This window comes from Hypanus sabinus, chromosome 10 (genome assembly GCF_030144855.1).
Source record: "Hypanus sabinus isolate sHypSab1 chromosome 10, sHypSab1.hap1, whole genome shotgun sequence".
Taxonomy (NCBI): Eukaryota; Metazoa; Chordata; class Chondrichthyes; order Myliobatiformes; family Dasyatidae; genus Hypanus; species Hypanus sabinus.
Genome location: NC_082715.1, coordinates 60,794,220 through 60,813,683, shown reverse-complemented (window position 1 = coordinate 60,813,683; position 19,464 = coordinate 60,794,220). Strand labels below are relative to the sequence as shown.

General features: G+C 41.0%; 1 protein-coding gene across 14 annotated transcripts in view; it reads right to left on the bottom strand.

Annotated features, from left to right (window-relative positions):
- Positions 1 to 19,464, bottom strand: part of LOC132400702 (probable E3 ubiquitin-protein ligase RNF144A-A) — an 88,017-nt gene that overhangs the window by 14,629 nt on the left and 53,924 nt on the right. For 13 of the 14 annotated variants that reach the window (XM_059981954.1, XM_059981947.1, XM_059981944.1 and 10 more), the window contains 4 exons: positions 15,134 to 15,238; positions 14,772 to 14,832; positions 5,114 to 5,324; positions 822 to 972 (listed from right to left, as the gene is read on the bottom strand). In XM_059981954.1, the coding sequence (XP_059837937.1) occupies positions 822 to 972; positions 5,114 to 5,324; positions 14,772 to 14,832; positions 15,134 to 15,238 (528 nt within the window). Of the gene's footprint in view, positions 1 to 821; positions 973 to 5,113; positions 5,325 to 14,771; positions 14,833 to 15,133; positions 19,456 to 19,464 lie in introns of those variants that run through there. The other variant, XM_059981940.1, reaches the window with a different exon arrangement.

Genomic DNA, 19,464 nt, shown 5'->3' with positions numbered 1-19,464 from the left:
TTCTATGAACAACATTTTGGCTACTCTTCCAAAAATTTATTTAGATTTGGTGCCTTTATTTTGTTAATCTAAGGTGATGAGCCATGTGATTCATAAATGCATATTACTGCTGGTTGATTTAACAAGTTGTTATAGTAAGAGCACTTACTATAATTTCAACCATCTACCCTGTTTTTGCTGCACTTTACCACAGATTACACTCCGAACTGACAGGACACAGAGAAGTTTCACCAGATATATTCGAGTCTGACTGGTTTGTCATTTTAAAAGAGGTTAAGTAGACTGGCTCTATACTTTCTCAAGTTTGGAAGAATTAGATATGATACCGTTGAAAAATATGTGATTCTTAGTGGGCTTAACAAAATGGATGCAGGGATGACATTTCCCTCAGCTGGGTCATCTACAACCAGAAATAGGGATTTCAAAATAAAAGAATTGCCATTCAGGACAGAAATGAGAAGAATTTTTGAGATACTCTACTCAGGAGAGCATTGGATACTCAGTAACTGAATGTATTCAAGAAAGACAATCATAGATAATTAGGCATTAAGAGAATCAAAGGATACAGTTTTATGTAAGAAAGTGGCACTGAAATAAAAAAATATCAGCCACGATCTTCTTGGATGGTGAAGAAGGTACAAGAAGCAAAATTAACCTATTTCAGCACCATTTGCTTGATCCCTGTCAGTTGTGTGAAAATCAAATGAAATTGGTCTTAACTTGTTTTACCATGACGTGCAAACATGACAGCATATATCAATGTGCATAAGCACATACTTCCATCTTTATTCATTAATTGAACTGATTGTTGCTTCACTTACGTCAAGGGATTCCAGGCAGTACCAGCAAAAGGCATGCTTGCAATTTTTACACATCATTTGTGCACAACCCTCATCCCTTTCGATATAGACTTTGCATTTTGGACAACGTTTGATTGGGACATCATCCCCTTCATCATTTTCAAAGAATGAACTAGATGAACGGAGAAAAGAAAATCATTTTCAAACGCCTGCTTCAGGTATCTCAAGCAATACAACAGAAAAGGACCCACCTTATACTGCAACCAGTGTGAAAAATCAGCAAATAATTTCTACTCAAGCAATGATTTTCATCTGTTATCTGCACCTAAATGTAAAACACTCTCATAAAGTTAAGTTTCAGCCTATTTGTAATTTCAGTGCAAGGTACCTCATAAATCACAAGTATAAGGGATTTTGTCAAAACTAATTGAAATAAAGTGGCATTTCCTTCAATGTTATCTGTTCTTTGCATTTTTTTCTGCTCAAATGATGTTCTAGGCCCGAAGCTTTTTGGCAAGGTACAATAAGCCGCTTGGACAATTTAAACAATACATTGGAAAGACAGGGCATCTGAATAGTAGATGAGAGCCAATTTTACTTGCTCTCCCATAATATTCGCTCCTCTTCCCATGGCACTGAGGCTATGAAGACTGCCCTCAGCTGTTGTGCTCCGTACCCACTACTATGATGGATTGATACTGAGGCTTGGGCCTATTCCAGTCTGCTACAGGATTCAGATCCAAAAACTCATTTGGTTCGTAATGATGTTGCTCAATTCTATTGTTTGCATGATTTATGTTTTTCCCTCTTTCTCTGCACATCAAGTGTTGGTCTTTATTTTTTAATGTTTTTTTGGGTTTCTTGCTTTGTGACTGCCTGCAAGCAAACAAATTTCAAGGTTGTATAATTTATCCATTCTTTGATAATAAATGTACTTTGAACGTTAGGAAGCAAAATAAAATCTATTTTGCATTAGATTATTTTTATAAGTTAACGTAACTGCCAAACTGAACATAGAAATATCTTACACACAGCAAATGACCAGATAAACTTTATGACAACTTTGAATAAGGAATACCACACAGTGGAACCTTTGACAGATCTATTGAGCCTTTGGAAATATCAATACCAATACTGTACATGACATTTAAAATGGCAGCCTTACAAAATGACCAGACATACGTACAAGTATAAAAATGTGAATCAAATACTAACTGTTTAATTTTGATCAAACGTTGAAGGCTGCTATATACACCACAGGGACAGTGCACTGTTCTGAATTGAGAGCTCCAATAAAGCAAATAGTGAGCACTTGTTAGCTGGAGGAACTCAGCAGGCCAGACAACATACATGGAAAAAAGTAGTCAATGTTTCAGGCTGAGACCCTTCAACATGACTGGAGAAAAAAAGATGAGTAGATTTAAAAGGCAGATTTAAAAGAATCCAGAAGAAGTGGGATCTCCCAGTGGCCACCCATTTTAATTCCACTTCCCATTCCCATTCCGATACGTCAATCCATGGCCTCCTCTACTGTTACAATGAGGCCTCTCAGGTTGGAGGAACAACACCTTATATTCCATTGGAGTAACCTCCAACCTAATGGCACAAACATCAATTTCTTGAACTTTTGTGTTATGGTCCCCTCATCCCTCCACGCTCTCCTTCACCAGTCCCCATCCTCCTTTCCTTCTCTCACTTTCTCTCTTTTCCTGCCCATCACCTCCCACTGGCACTCCTCCCCCCTTTTCTTTCTTCCATGGCCTTCTATCCCCACCCATCAGACTCCCCTTCTCCAGACCCACATCTCTTTCACCAATCAACTTCCCAGCTCTTCACTTCACCCCTCCTTCCCCCCCGCCCCAATTTCACCTACCACACTGTGTTTCTCTTTACCCTCCCCAACCTTTTAAATCTACTCCCCATCTTTTTTTCCTCCAGTCCTGGCAAAGAGTCTTGGCTCAAAATGTCGACTGTACTTTTACCTGCCTGTCTGTCTGGCCTGCTGAGTTCCTCCAGCACTTTGTGCGTGTTGCTTAGATTTCCAGCATCTGCAGATCCTCTCTTATTCGTGTTAATATTGGTTCTTTAGTATAATGCATGTCAGAATCCCAAAAGATGTGATGAGGAATGACACAAGGGTAACCCTATTTGTTTCTTCTTTACTTCAGAAATGTTGTCTCTGGGACAGCTACTGGCGCAAATTTTCTATGAAAGTGCCAGAGCAAGGATCCAGTGGTGAAAAGTAAACACCAGACTTCCAATGAGATGAGATAGTTAAAATACCGTGCTGTATCAAAAGTTACAAAGCAACGAATGACATTTAAATCCACACCCCTTTACGTTACAACTGCTTAAATTATAACCTTGTTCTCAGCCAAAATTCACATTTGCAGATCTTGCTAAAGCACCAAGATAATTGCAATTTGCTGCACTGGTAAAATGGGAATCTTATGCCAGGTTTGGGGCAAATCCTGTCCCCAGTCACAAAGATCAGCACAGGTGATATACTGTAACTGATTACACAAAATTCATTTAAGATTGCTTCTAGTTCTGAACTGGCAGACTGGGCTGAGACTTTTATTTCCACCACTGCTGGTTATCAGTAAGCTCCACGCATGTATCAATCCGATGTCAACACGCCATAAGACATAGGAGCACAGTTAGGCCATTTGGCCCATTGAGTTTGCTCCACCATTCCATCATGGCTGATCTTTTCCTTCCCCTCCTCAGCACCAATCCCCAGCCTTCTCCCCATAGCCTTCAATGCCATGACCAATCACAAACCTATTAATCCCCTCCTTAAATGCACCCAACAACCCGGCCTCCACAGCTGCCTGTGGTAACAAATACTACAAATCTACCACCCTCTGGTTAAAGACTTTTCCCCGCATTTCTGTTTTAAATTGATGCCCCTATATACTGAAGCTGTGCCCTATTGTTCTAGACCCCACCCACCATGGGAAACATTCTTTCCAAATCTGCGCTGCCTAGGCCTTTCAACATTCAAAAGGTTTCAATAAGATCCCCCCCCCACCTCATGAAATGAATGTTAACATTGCATTTGCACTCCTCACCACTAACTCAACTTGCCAGTTGATCTTAAGGGTGTTCTGCACGAGGACAACCAAGTCCCTTTGTATCTCAGATTTCTGGATTTTCTCCCCATTTAGAAAATTGTCTGCACATTTATTTCTTCTTCCCAAGTGCATGACTGTGCATTTTCCAACATTATATTTCATTTGCCAGTTTCTTGCCCATCCTCCTAATCTCAGAATCAGGTTTATTATCACCGGCATGCATCATCTGTCTAGGTCCTTCTGCAGCCTACCTGTTTCCTCAACACTACCTGCCGCTCCACCAATCTTCATATCAACTGCAAACTTGGCAACAAAGCCATCAATTCCATCATCTCTATCACTGAAATACAGCATAAAAAGTGGTCCCAACACAGACCCCTGCAAAACACCACTACTCACTGCCAGCCAACCAGAAAAGGATTCTTTTTATTTCCACTCACTGCCTCCTACCAATCAGCCAATGCTCTAAACATGCCAGTACCTTTCCTGTAATACCATGGGCTCTTAACTTGGTAAGCGGCCTCATGTGTGGCACCTTGTCAAAGGCCTTCTGAAAGTCAAATATGCAACATCCACTGCATCCCCTTTATCTATCCTACTTGTAATCTCCTCAAGGAATTCCAACAGGTTTGTCAGGCAAAATTTTCCCTTAAGGAAACCATGTCCTATCTTGTCCTGTGTCACTAAGTACTCCATAGCCTCATCCTTAACAATTGACTCCAACATCTTCCCAGCCACCAAGGTCCAACTAACTGGTCTATAATTTCCTTTCAGCTGCCTCCCTCCTTTCTTAAAGAGTGGGAATGACATTTCCAATTTTCCAGTCCTCCGGAACGATGCCAGGGTTCAAAGCATTATACTTGCATCTTTTCTTTTGTGATGGGAACCTTTACCTTTGAGACTATTAAGCTTAATTTCATTTTATTTTCTGCAAATTATATTGATGTAAAGAATGTAGCAATAAAATTATCCTGCTTTAGTTCAAAGATCAATAATTATGAGTATTTTGAAAAGTGGAATGATGTCAATTTTGTAGTTCCAATTCACTCACAAAATAATACTGCATATAAGACCATCTCATGATGGAAATCTTCAATGCAGTTTACCACCCCAATGATATTCAACAACGGGGAGCAATTTTACGATCAGAAGTGCTACAGATCTGTCAGTGTATCAGTGGAAGAGGCATAAAGAAATGCAAAAGTAGCATCTGCTGTCAGTAAAGCAAAGGAGTACCTTCTTTCTCCAGGAAGGAATGAGGTAATGGGCATGTTTTCTTGGCAAGCCTGCCCTGAATGCCAATTTGCTTTGCAGAGAGAGCAAAACTGCAAGTTACAGGTTGCACATTGCACCATCTGGGCCTGCTGCAACTCCACCTCCTTGATTTGGCAGACAGATTGGCAAGTAGAGGACGGGCACCAAGTTCGGTGTGGATCCAAAAGCACTTCTGAAAGACAATTAATTATGTAACCAATTGTGCAAACACAAGGCAGAAATTCTTTACAACCCACAACATGTATTTGCTGAAAGACCCATAGATATTTTCAGGTTACTTACTTAGATTGAAGTAGCTACAGTGCAAAGAATTTTAAATAAAAAACTGATAAAAGTAGCTATTATTTACAAATTTTGTAACTTATTAGTTGTGCTTTTTAGGGGAAAAATGTGGGTTTACAAAGGGAGATTCTTATGATGTCCAGAACATTCGATTCAAAATAGTTACTGTGCTCCTCTCTTGTAGCTTACTAAAATGGGTTTCCCAAATTCTTTATTTGATAAAGCAAATAGGCCAAGTCAGGAAAAATAACTCACTTGTCCAGATTATGTTGCAAAGGACAATGGAAAAGATCAGCACAGACTCAACACTAACAATCCAATGTCAACCTCCCATAGACTTTTACACATGGCATTAGTTATTCAAAAAGATCTGCTAGAAAAGGAGTAGATGCAGTGGGAGTAAGGTTACAATATAACCAGAGTAATCTGTGCTCATCCAATTAGCCTGGAAAATTGGTTTTGAGACATTAGAAGTAGAACAATATCACTATGGTAACCAGAAGGTATAGGACCTGTCAACAAACAAATTGCTGGAGGATCTCAGTGAGTAGAACAGTACCTGTGAAGGAAATGATACATGGGTGTTGAGGGCCAAAATTGTCCTGATATGGGAAAGGATAAGAAAGAGATAGAGGGAAAGTTTCAAGGTGGGAGGTAAAAAATTTAAAAGGGATCTGAGAGGCAATTTCTTCACACAGTGGCTGGTGCATCTATGGAGAGAGCTGCCAGAGAAAGTGGTTGAGGCAGTATAATAAGAATATTTAAAAGTCATTTGATCGTGCACAGGGATAGGAGAGGTCTACTCTGTTTTCTACGTCACTGTGTGGCTAAGCAAAACTCCAATGCCATCTTCAAATACGATAATGGCACTACTGCTGGGCAAATCAGGTGGCATTGAGTCAGCTTACTAGAGCAGAGATGATACCTGGTTGAGTGAAGCCACAACAACCTCTCACCCAATGTCAGCAAACCTAGAACTGACTCTTGACTTCAGGAAGGCAAAGAAGGATGAACATGGGATTTACATGAGTACATTTAGCTACTCGGCAGCAGGCAGAGTCAACAACTTTAAATTATGTTTTAATTTAAATTATAGATAAATAATTTTTGTGAATATACATTTTATATTTATATAAAATAGGGATGACAGGGTGGAGATACAGAAGGTGTAAGGCGCTCTTTCCCTCTGCTAGCTTACAGGTTACCCTTGGGCAGGTAAGCACCTGGTTAGTCCCCCGGGATCAGGATCACAGGAAGCCACAGGAGCAGGTGGCGGATGGTCATACAAGCAGCTGGTGCACATCACAATTCCTGGTTACATGACCTATGATGCCAGGCAGACAATCTCCGAAGAATATTGCTAATGGCTGAGGTCACCCATCTTGTAAAGAAACAGCTCAGAAGACAATGGCAAACAACTCCTATGGAAAAATTTGCCAAGAACAATCATGGTCATGGAAAGACCATGACAGCTTGTCATATGGCACAGCACATAATGAATGAATGATATATAAACAACCTCAAACTATAAATAAACTATAAGTTACATGCATGTAACATAGAAGCTGGGATTCGGTGAGCGAGACGAAAGACACTGATTATGAATAAGCATATTATTTTTTTTTACAACCAGAAAAAGATTTGACCAAACGTCTAAGTTCTCCCAAGTTGCACAAACTACAAACTAAATATTCAACAAACAGATACTAAGCATGAGGGTGAGCCTTAAGTCTGGAGCATACTTTCCCAGTGGTTCTTCAGCACTGGTCACAACCTCAGTATGAAACAGACCCTGAGGTCAAAGAAAAGAGGCCAAGCCTCACTGTGGCACTTGAAACCCGACACAGCTGCTGTAGCACCACCTCTCTCCACAGCATTCTCTCTCTCTCTTCACACCTCTCTCCACAGCATTCTCTCTCTCTCTCCACACCTCTCTCCACAGCATTCTCTCTCTCTCTTCACACCTCTCTCCACAGCATTCTCTCTCTCTCCACACCTCTCTCCACAGCATTCTCTCTCTCTTCACACCTCTCTCCACAGCATTCTCTCTCTCTTCACACCTCTCTCCACAGCATTCTCTCTCTCTCTCCACACCTCTCTCCACAGCATTCTCTCTCTCTCTTCACACCTCTCTCCACAGCATTCTCTCTCTCTCTTCACACCTCTCTCCACAGCATTCTCTCTCTCTCTCCACACCTCTCTCCACAGCATTCTCTCTCTCTCTTCACACCTCTCTCCACAGCATTCTCTCTCTCTCTTCACACCTCTCTCCACAGCATTCTCTCTCTCTCTTCACACCTCTCTCCACAGCATTCTCTCTCTCTCTCCACACCTCTCTCCACAGCATTCTCTCTCTCTCTCCACACCATTCTCTCTCTCTCTCCACACAATGCAACCAATGGGAAAGAACTGTTGCATACTTCAAGCAACAGTTGGCACAATGGAAGCTCCTTTCGACCAACAAATAAACTGACCCCCACATAACAATGCATCAACATATCACAAGCCCCACCTTGGGCTGAACACATACACTCATTGGTCATTTTATTATGGATTTCATGTACCTAATAAAGTGGATGCTGTGTGTATGATCATGCTCTTCTGCTGCTGCAGCCCATCCACTTCAAGGTTTGACATATTATATATTCAGAGATGCTCTCTGGACACCACTGTAGTAATGTGTGGTTACTTGAGTTACTGTCATCTTCCTATCGGCTTGAGCCATTTTGGCTATTCTCCTCTGACCTCTGTCACGAATTATCAAGGTATTTTCATCCACAGAACTGATGCTCACGAGATTTTTTTTGTTGTTTTTTTGCACCATTCTCTGTAAACTCTATGTGAAAATCCCAAGAGATCAACAGTTTCTGAGATACCACAGTAACCATTCCATGGTCAGGGCCACTTAGATCACATTTCTTCCCTTTTCTGATGTTTAGTCTGTACAACAACTGAACTTATTGGCCATGTCTGCCTGCTTTGATCACTGGGTTGTTGCCAGACGATTGGCTGATGAACAAGCAGGTGTACAGGTGTCCTGTATAGTGTGGCACTGAATCATTCAGAAAGTGTATAGTGTATGGTGTATAGTGTGGCTCTGAATCATTCAGAAAGTGTATAGTGTATGGTGTATAGTGTGGCTCTGATTCAATCAGAAAGTGTATAGTGTATGGTGTATAGTGTGGCTCTGAATCATTCAGAAAGTGTATAGTGTATAGTGTATAGTGTGGCTCTGATTCAATCAGAAAGTGTATAGTGTATGGTGTATAGTGTGGCTCTGATTCAATCAGAAAGTGTATAGTGTATGGTGTATAGTGTGGCTCTGATTCAATCAGAAAGTGTATGGTGTATGGTGTATAGTGTGGCTCTGATTCAATCAGAAAGTGTATAGTGTGGCACTGATTCACTCAGATAGTGTATGGTGTATAGTGTGGCACTGAATCATTCAGAAAGTGTATAGTGTATGGTGTATAGTGTGGCTCTGATTCAATCAGAAAGTGTATGGTGTATAGTGTGGCTCTGATTCAATCAGAAAGTGTATGGTGTATAGTGTGGCACTGATTCACTCAGATAGTGTATGGTGTATAGTGTGGCACTGAATCATTCAGAAAGTGTATGGTGTATAGTGTGGCACTGATTCAATCAGAAAGTGTATAGTGTATAGTGTGGCACTGATTCAATCAGAAAGTGTATGGTGTATAGTGTGGCACTGATTCAATCAGAAAGTGTATGGTGTATAGTGTGGCACTGATTCAATCAGAAAGTGTATGGTGTATAGTGTGGCACTGATTCACTCAGATAGTGTATAGTGTATGGTGTATAGTGTGGCTCTGATTCAATCAGATAGTGTATAGTGTGGCACTGATTCAATCAGAAAGTGTATAGTGTGGCACTGATTCAATCAGAAAGTGTGCCAGTGCCTTTATTTTCTTAGGAGGTTAAAGCAACATTCCATACTTTCAACAGCAAGTCTTTGAAGTCAATGCCACAGGTGTCTCGAGTATGAGGTTTTGATGGCTACACATAGGGGGACAATTGCAGCACATACATCATCTGTTGCATGCTGTACCAAGCGAAGGCAGCAGCTGCTGCCCGAGGTGAATGAGAAAGGGGCCATATGGAGTCCGAGGACCATGAGACAGACCTGGAGATAGCAGAATCTCTTGCTGAACACCCGCAATTTTATCTTTCAGTGGCCAGAGGGAGGAAGGAATTGGCTATGGTGACACAAGTCTACTTACAGATATGATTTTTGCAAAATAAAATCTCCTAAAGCAGATCAAATGTCTCTTCCTAATGCCAACATAGTATACTAATAATCATCTGGGAGATCTCAGAGGATACATAAAACCACCTACATGAATGCAACATGCAAAGGAATGAATTCCTACTGTACTTATTTATGTTTTTTTAAACAACATCTTTGCATTTCCTGATAAAGGACACCCTACATAAGCAAGTGAAGCTTTTAGGCTTTCTCTGAGGATCTCCAGTCTATGAAGTAAGGAACCAAGTAGGTTATCTTGATGTACCTTGTAAGATCATGAAATTTTGATCAGCATTATTCTCTTGCATGCAAATTTTGTCTCCTGGTGGAAACCACAGCAGCCTTCTCCTGTGAGGCACTTCTTACAGCGATCCTGACAGGTGTCCTGTCCCTCAACCTGCTCCTCACCACTCCCTGTGTGCAAGACCTTACTCCAGCCATACTGACCCAAACTTCCACGTCCCATCGTGTGAATTTGGATTCTACCTCCCTATCTAGATCTCCTAGATAGTTCCCAAAGCATATTGCTGTTGAATAGCAGCCATGGGAGCGATGGGTGCCATTAATGGGTGAGCCCTCTGTGAGTAAAACATGGCAAAGCAAAAGAAGACGGCACTCCATCATGGGAAAAGACCTCCTCACCACTGAGCATGTCTACACTGTCACAGGAAAGCAGCATCTAGCAAAGACTCCCACCACCAAAACCATGCCCTCTTCTCACTGATGCCATCAGGGAAAAGGTACAGAAACCCCAGGACCCACAACAGCAAATTGAAGAACAGTTATTACCCTTCAATCATCAGACTTGTGAACCAGAGGGATAACTTCAATCACCCCACCCCTGGACTGCTCCCACAATTTTCAAAAACTCTTCTCATGTTCTTGATATTTATCGCTTATCTATTATTAATTTTTTTCCCCATTGTATTTGCACAGTTGGATGCTTTTTGCACATTGGTTGATCTGTTGGGTGCCACTATGTTTCTTGGATTTACTGAGTATGCCTGCAAGAAAACGAATCTCAGGATTGTACGATGCCAATTCACCACTCCCACCTCCTCGGAAGTTTTCATGTTTTATAACATTGAATAACAAAGGATTTTTTGGTTTTTTTGACACTGATCAACAGAAAGACTTTCATGTCAAAGTGAAAAAAAATGTCTACAAATTGGTCTAAATTTATTAGTTATTAAACATAAAACAATTGATTGCATAATTATTCACCCCTTCAAGTCAGTATTTAGCAGCAGTATTTAGCAGCCTCGAGTCTGTGTGGATAGGTCTCTATCAGCTTTGAACATCTGGACATTACAATATTTCCCCATTTTTCTTTACAAAACTGCTCAAGCTCTGTCAGATTGCATGAGGATTGTGAGTAAACAGTCCTTTTCAAATTGAGTCACAAATTCTCAATTGGATTGAAGTCTGGACACTGACTTGGCCACTCCAGGACATGAATGCTGTTGTTCTTAAGCCATTCCTGTATAGCTTTGGCTTTATACTTGGGGTCATTGTCACAGTATCCCCACAGCACAAAGCAGCCACCACATTTCACGGTAGGGATGGTGTGTTTTTGATGATGTGCGGTGTCTGGCTTACACCAAACATAACGTATAGTCTGGTAGCCAAGAAGCTCAATTTTGGTTTCATTAGACCACAGAATCTTCTTCCAGCTGACTTGACAGTGTCCCACATGCCTTCTGGCAAATTCTAGTTGAGATTTCATGCTAGCATTTTTTTCAAATAGTGGCTCTCTCTTTGCCACTCTCCCATAAAGCTGTGACTGGTGAAGCACCTGGACAACAGTTGATGTACGCACAGTCTTTCCCATCTCAGCCACTGAAGCTTGTAACTCCTCCAGAGTTGTCATAGGTACTTAGGTGGCCTCCTTCACTCGTCTGCTTCTTGCATGTTATTGAAGATGGCTTGCTCTATACAGATTTACAGCTGTGCCATATTCCTTCCATTTCTTGATGAGTCACTTAACTGTACCCCAAGGGATATTCAGTGACTTGGAAATTATTTGGTATCCATCTTTTGACTTGTGCTTTTCAATAACCTTTTCACAGAGTTGCCTGCAGTGTTCTTTTGTCTTTATGGTGTAGCTTTTGCCAGGATCTGACTCACCAGCAGCTGGACATTCCAGGTACAGGTGTATTTTTACTACAGTTAATTGAAACACCTTGATTGCACACAGGTGATCAACATTTAACTAATTACATGAATTCTAAAACTAATTGGCTGCACCAGTGATGAATTGTTGTGACATATTAAGGGGGGGGTTGAATACTTAAGCAATCAATTATTTTGTATTTTATCTTTGTAATTAATTTAGATCACATTGTAGAGATCTGTTTTCACTGACACAAGAGAGTCTTTTTCTGGTGATCAAAGTAAAAAAAAGTCAAATTAAACCCCTTGTAATTCAATGCTCTGAAACTATACAAATTGATACCTTCCAAAGGGGGTAAATACTTTTTATAGGCTCTGTATAAGATAACATATATATTTTGATAATAAATTTACTTTGAACTTTGGGATGTGAAAATGTAGAATCACATGGGTCCCATTTCCATGCTTGTTTCTGGGAAAAGATGTCAGCTAGGTTGTCATTTCAATCTAGATTTCAACCAACCTCACAATTTTATACAGGTTATCTCTCGATTGTTTATGCTAATCATAGCCACTTATTGGGGTAAAATCTCATTTCTAAACAATAGCTTAATTTCCCATGCGACAAGCTGTGTTTCCTCAGCAACTTACTCAGTAATGGAATTTTGTATCCCAATTTCCACCAATAAATGCTGCACCAAAGGCTATTACTAGTTATTCACCTAGTAACTGATTTACTTTGACATCCAGCAGAGTTAACTGGATGTCAAGAATTATTTACCATGTCCAAATAACACTGTAACTCATAAACTGTTTGTTTTCTCATGGTCTGCTTAACACTGCCTGGCATTTTCTTTAAGAGAATAATTAACCTCTGAACATACAAATGCTTAAACCAGATGGACACAGCAGACCCACTGGGGTAAATTCCACCACCACAGAAATACAGAGAAAGCTATTATTATTATTGGACAAGAACACACACAGCTGTGTACATAGATTTTGATTACACATAATTGGATTTTTGGTCCAGTTACACATTTAGGATGTAATTCTCATGTTGAAATTCATGGTCATGGCAAGAATGAAGCTCATTTGTTGAAAATTCTAGCACTAGATCCACAGTAGTACTTGGATAGAAAAGGGAGAAGGATGCAGACCCTGCAAGTTTGCTGTGCTTGGAAACAGCCTGCAGGTTCAACATGAAACATTTTAACTGAGGAAATGGAAGGAGTTTCCATTACATTTGCAGAGCAGCTTCTGGAATTCCATTTGAGGTTTGCTCACAGGCAGAGAAAATTGGATTGAATCTTTCAGAAACACGATGTGACCTAATATAATCCAATTTAGCAGTGAAATCAGGAAGAGAGGTTTGGGTCAAGGCTTTGCAAATTATGGGCTTGATAGTTATTCAAGGCAAATACTTGGGCTGACCAAGTAATGTCCTAGACAACAAAGAGTTCAAGACAAACTATTTCAGCTATATACACTGCAAACAAAAACAGAGGAGTTGCTTTACACTAATGACTGTTCATCTGAGATCACAGCTCCATGAAGAAAGCAAAAGATGAATCAAAAGAACAGACATGCACTTATGTTTGGTTACATGTGCATTTACATACATATTTGAATACTGAGTACACCTACAATCAATGTTTTTGATGCTCTTTAGAGCCTAGCTATTTGAATGCATTAATACTTTTCCCATAACAGTAATAGCTTCAGCTAGCAGAGTTCCAGCTCTATGGCTCTGTATGTCTAATTTTTTCCTTTAATACTGAATAATGTGTGGATAAAAAGACACCTTTGCATTACCATATGGCACCGCTCTCTCCAGTGAATGAACTTTATATAATAAATAATCTAACCCTCCTGAACCTTGACAGTTTCAAGCTGAACACTGGAAATCAACTTCATCCAATTAAATCTCACTGGAGTTCAGCAGGCATGTGGACGATCAGAGCAGGAAACAAAAGTCTATTTTCAAATAAATAAAAAAGTTTTGCTTTTTTCTAGCCATCACATTTTTATGATCCATATATGTACTTTGAAAATACGCTGGAATTAATACTTTTGCCTTTATTCAGGCTGTTTTACCAAATAATTTTCTAGCACCTGGTTGGACACATCTTCTCCTGGCCAACCAGGCCAGTCATACTTGTACTACCCAGTCAGTTCGCAGGGTGCATCTACTCTATAAATGGTTTCACAAATCTTCTAATTCATATTTCTTCTTTACCTCCATAATACATGAAGTATTAAAGGGCTATAAGTTTTGTAACTTGTTTTTATAATATTAAGTAATGTGACGTATGATGTTCTTCTAAAAACCATCCACATGCACATTTTAAAATGCACAGTTTACAAAAAATGACAAATTACTTTGAACAAAGCAGGGGAATTTGACTGATGCTGACTCCACCAGTGGCCAGCAAAGACTTGATGCACCTATTATACCACAACAGTTCCTCAGTTTTATGAATATCACGATCTAATGAGGAGTGATTTAGCAAAGCAATGCCATTGCATGTCAAAAGAAGGTACTTAGATATTCTCTCAATAAGAAGATAGTCACTGCCAGGCCAATACGTAGAGTGTTTGCTGCTTGTCACTCATTCGTGCAAGCAAGACTTGTCTTGCTGAATCAGGACCTGAGCGGCTTCATCATCTTCCAAGATGAAAATGAAACAATGCTACAGGTTCCCTTTCTCTCGACAAAGAGTGTTTAGCCAAAGTGAATGGAAAAGCAAATGAGCAGGATACGTAATTATACTGACAAATAGTCTATCGCTATATGCTGCAATGATTGGTAAATTCAAACCAGATATTCCGAAATCAGGTTGCTTTAATATTACAGTACAAAATCTTCACATACAAGAAATGCAATTAAAATCAAAATGAATTTGAAATACAAAAAATATAAAGCATTTACCCGTATATATATTACAAGTTACTTGCCTTTTTCAAACTGCAGTCTTTTATATCTCTGCATAAGTTCTGCTGCTACAATGCATTCAATCTGTTCATGAGATAAACAATGAGAAACAGTTATGGAATGGGGAAAACAAGTTATATGGACTACAAAGTGCTCAATAAAGATTTATGAGAACAGTTTTGGAGTTTCTGTGATATACTTTGAAATAATTTAAGTAAGTATATTTGTAATGAGAAAGCCAAGATATAATAATCCAATACTAAATATTATTTCTGGGAAGAAGAGAAAGACAAAGTTTCACCCTAATGAGTGCACATCCACATGAAGAGTGTTACAAAAGATCTGTAATTTATATAATTTCTTTATTGTTACATTTGAGAAATACCTCATTCTCCTGCAGGTGACCTCTCTTAGGGCAAGCAGCATCAGGACAGGTAACTGCAGATTCTAAGCCCTCCTTTATCAAAAGCTCCACATATTGCTTCAGACACTGTTGACAAACCAGAGAGTTTTTACAGATATATTCTCTCCACTGTACAGGTGAATTTTCATTGCATCTAGATATGCCAACTTGGTTGAAATTCACATGACTGAAGTACACTTTGTGTCCAGTTCCACCCACCTCTACCTCTTCCCATCCATAGGCATCTGAAACCATGTCAGGCCTTACAGCTTCAGATAAACCTTCTTCAGCAAAAAAGGATCTAGTGCCTTCCTTTGTTTAGGACAGTGAAAACCTGAGCCAAAGAGGACTAACCAATCAGGAGGAACGTATAACTATCACCACACTAGATATGCCCAGGCGTCATCCCTGATGAAGACTGCAGAGTCCATCGTTGAAATATCAGTTAAAATTGATACTTGTACCCGGCTGGAAGTCCAAGAAGAGTCCATTCTTCAGCAAGTCTTAACTGGCTCAAACAATTGAGCAACAGTATGTCGTGGTGTCATGCGATAAAAGAAATATCATGCAAGCTTTTAAATAAGATTGCCAGTTAGTAGCAGAATATTAGCAGGGTTCTACTATGGATGAATAGCTTATAGAAGATGGATTAAAACTGACACCAACTTCCAATACATAGGACTTCAGCTAGCTTAAAAAAAATGTGGAAGACTTGAGTTGATTTATTTGCTATTTAGAGATACAGCGTGGTAAAATGACCTAATTCTGCTCCGAGGTCTTATGGTCTCTTGTAGTAGCATATCTTTCTCACCTTGCAAACCTGATCTATCCAGTTACACACACGACCATTTAACCCACACATTTCTGAGACGTGGAAGAAACAGAAACACACACGGTCACGGGGGGAACATACAAACTGCTTACAGACAGCAGTGGAATTGTACCTGGGTCACTGACACTGTAAAGGATTACACTAACGACTGCACTAATGTAAAACCCTTTATTCTGCACTGTTCATAGCCAAAGTGCTTTAGCACTGAGTACCCTGGTTTCCTAAATCTACTCTTATTATATATTTGCAAACAATTTCCACACAAGAATCTACAAATGGTGATGAACATGTGACCGAACATTCTGCTCAAGTGATATTGGGTGAGGGACAATACTAATTCCATATGCAATGACAGCAGTGAGATCCAAGTTTACCAAATATCCTCAACTTCCTCTCTTATGGCAGATTGGATTAAAAGCAGGAGATGGCCTTGATCCCACAGACCCATAAACTCAGGTGAATCTCAAGATGGCACTGGTGATACACGACGGTTTACCAGCAACACACAAAACCTCTAGAGATACTTATTCTGAACTACTATCACTGCAATCTGCAGCCCGCCATTTCCCTTTCAGAAACACACTTTTCAACCATCTTAATGAACTAGCAATTTTACAAACAAGAGAAAATTGTTTGATGCTTCCTGCAGATGCTGGAAGTCAAAGTAATACACAGAAAGTGATGGAGGAACTTAGCAGAACAGGTAACATCTATGGAAAAGAGTGAACAGTCAACATTTTGGTTTGAGACCCTTTGTCAGGACTGGAAAAATCAGATTAGATGAATAAGAATAAGAATTGGGGGGGGGGGGGGATGAGAGTAAGAGCTACAAGGAACTAGATGATAGATGAAACCAGGACAGGGGACGGGGTGCAGAGCTGGGAAGTCAAGTAGTGAAAAAGATGGAGGGCTGGACAAGAGAATATCTGGTCGGAGAGGACAAAAGGCCATGGAAGAAAGGGAAAGGGGAGGAGCACTAGCGGGAGGTGACGGGCAGGTAAAGAGATAAGGTGAGAGAGGAAAATGGGAATGGAGAATATTGGAGGAGAAGAAGAGTGGTCTATTACCAGAAGTTCAAGAAATCAATGTTCACGCCAACAGGTTAAGGGTGCCCACACAGAATATGTGTTGCTCCCCCAACCTGAGTGTGCCCTCATCACAGCAGCAGTGGAGGCCATGGACTGACGTGTCAGAATGGGAATGGGAAAGAGAACTGAAATGGCTGGCCCCAGGAAATCCCACTTTTTCTGGTGGATGGAGCATAAGTGCTCGGTGAAGCAGTATCCTAATCTATGTCAGCTCTCACCAATATACAGGAGCAGCAGATATAGTAGATGACCCCAATAGACTCACAGGTAAAGTGTCGCCTCAGCCAGAAGGACTGCTTGGGGCCCTGAATGATAATGAGGGAGGTGGTGTAGGGGCCAAGTGTGGCACTCGTTCCGCTTGCAACGATAAATACCAGGAGGAAGATCAGTGGGGTGGGACGAATGGACAAGGGAGTCCTGTAGGGAGTGATTCCTACGGAAAGTGGAAAGTGAGGAGGAGGCGAAGATATGCTTGGTGCTGGGATCGCACTGGAGATGGTGTAAGTTACAGAGAATTATGTGCTGGATGCAGAGGTTAATGGGGTGGTGGGTGAGGATAGGAGGAAGCCTATCCCTGGTGGGATGGCAGGAGGAATGGGTGAGGGCAGACTTGTGTGAAATGAACGATGCAGGTGAGGCCAGTGTTGATGATGGAGGAAGGAAACCCCTTTCTTTGAAGGAGGAGGACATTTCATTAGCTCTGGAATGAAAAGTCGCATCTTGAGAGCAAATTAAGTGGAGACGGAGGAATTGAGAGAAGGGGATTACATTTTTACAAGTGACAGGGGGAGAAGAGGCATAATCCAGGTAGCTGTGAAAATCAGTGAGTTTACAAAAGATATCAGTGGATAAACTGCCTCCACAGATAAAGAAAAGTAAGCAAAATAGACCATGTAAATTTGAGGGCAGGGTGGAAGATGGAGGCAAAACTGGTGAAGCCAACAAGCTCAGCATGCGTGCAGGAAGCAGCAGCTATGTTGTGCAGGAAAAGTGGGGGAGTGATGCCGGTGTAGGGTCAGAGCATAGGCTGTTCCACGTAGCCGACAGACAAACAGGCATAGCTGGGACTCATGCAAACCCCCACGGCTACAACCTTTGCTTGAAGGAAGTGGGAGGGGCTCAAGGAGAAATTATTGAGAGTGAGGAGCAGTTCTACCCGACAGAGGAGAGTGGTGGTGGAGGGGATCTGATTGGGTCTAGTGTCCAGAAAGAAGTGGAGGGCTTTGAAGCTTTCCTGGTACAGGGATGGAGGAGTGCAGCCTCTTGAAGTACTTGAACTTGACTCTCAAGAATGCAGGTATAGCAAACTTCAAGCCAGGGTATGAAACTTCCTCTCCCCAGGATCTTATTAGCTAAGTGCAAGATTTGTGTACTGGAGGAAAAGGGATTGCTGCTTTCTCTGTTTAACAGACATGGCTCACTCTAGACACGCCAGGTATGGCAACCCAGCCAGAGGTTTTCTCGATCCACTGGACTGACCAAACTGCTGATTCAAAGGCGGCAGGGGGTGGGGATCTGTGTTTCATGATAGATTCTTCGTGGTGCTCGGATGCAGTGGTCTTGATTCACTCTTGTTCTCCTGACATGGAACATCTAATGAGTGCCATTTATTCAAATTATGAAGTGAGTTCTCCTCTGTGGTTCTGACTGCCAAAGGCTGATGTTAAGCAAGCATTTTATACACTGAGTGCCATGATTAGCAAACAAGAAACAGCCTACCCTGACACTTCTCATATCATTGCTGGGGTCTTCCACCTGCAGCACCAGGGGTCCCAACACACTCAAACCTTGTTACACTACCATGAGGAATGTCTACTGTACTTGGGGAAATCTTATCATCTTGTTGTCCTCCTCCTACCTGCATACAGGTAGAGGCTAAAGAGCAAGGCACCATTGACAAGGACAATAAAGAGAATGTCATGGGAGGCAAAGGAGTGACTTTGGGATTGCTTTGAGTCAGTAGATAGCCATGTTCTCAGACTTCATGGATGAGTGTTCCCACAAAATCATTCGGAGTCTTCTCCAACCAGAAGCCCTGGATGAACCAAGTGATCCACGATCTGCTGAGAGCTAGATTGGTGGCGTTCAGGACCGGTGACCAGGAAAAGTCTAGGTACAACCTCCAGAAAGCCTTCTCAAATGCAAGTGGCAATTATGGGCCAAACATGAATCACAGAAGGATGCTTGATGGCTGTGGCAGGGCTTGAATGCTATCATCTTCTACAACTTAAGTCAAACAACATAGGGGACAACAAGGTTTTGCTCCTAGTGAGCTCAATGCCTTTTATGCTAGATTTGACCAATATAACCTGGAGGCACCTTCACAAAGAATTGAAGACTTTACACTTTAAAGGTTGATTTTGCCTTTCACCAAGTTAAAATTACATTGGCTT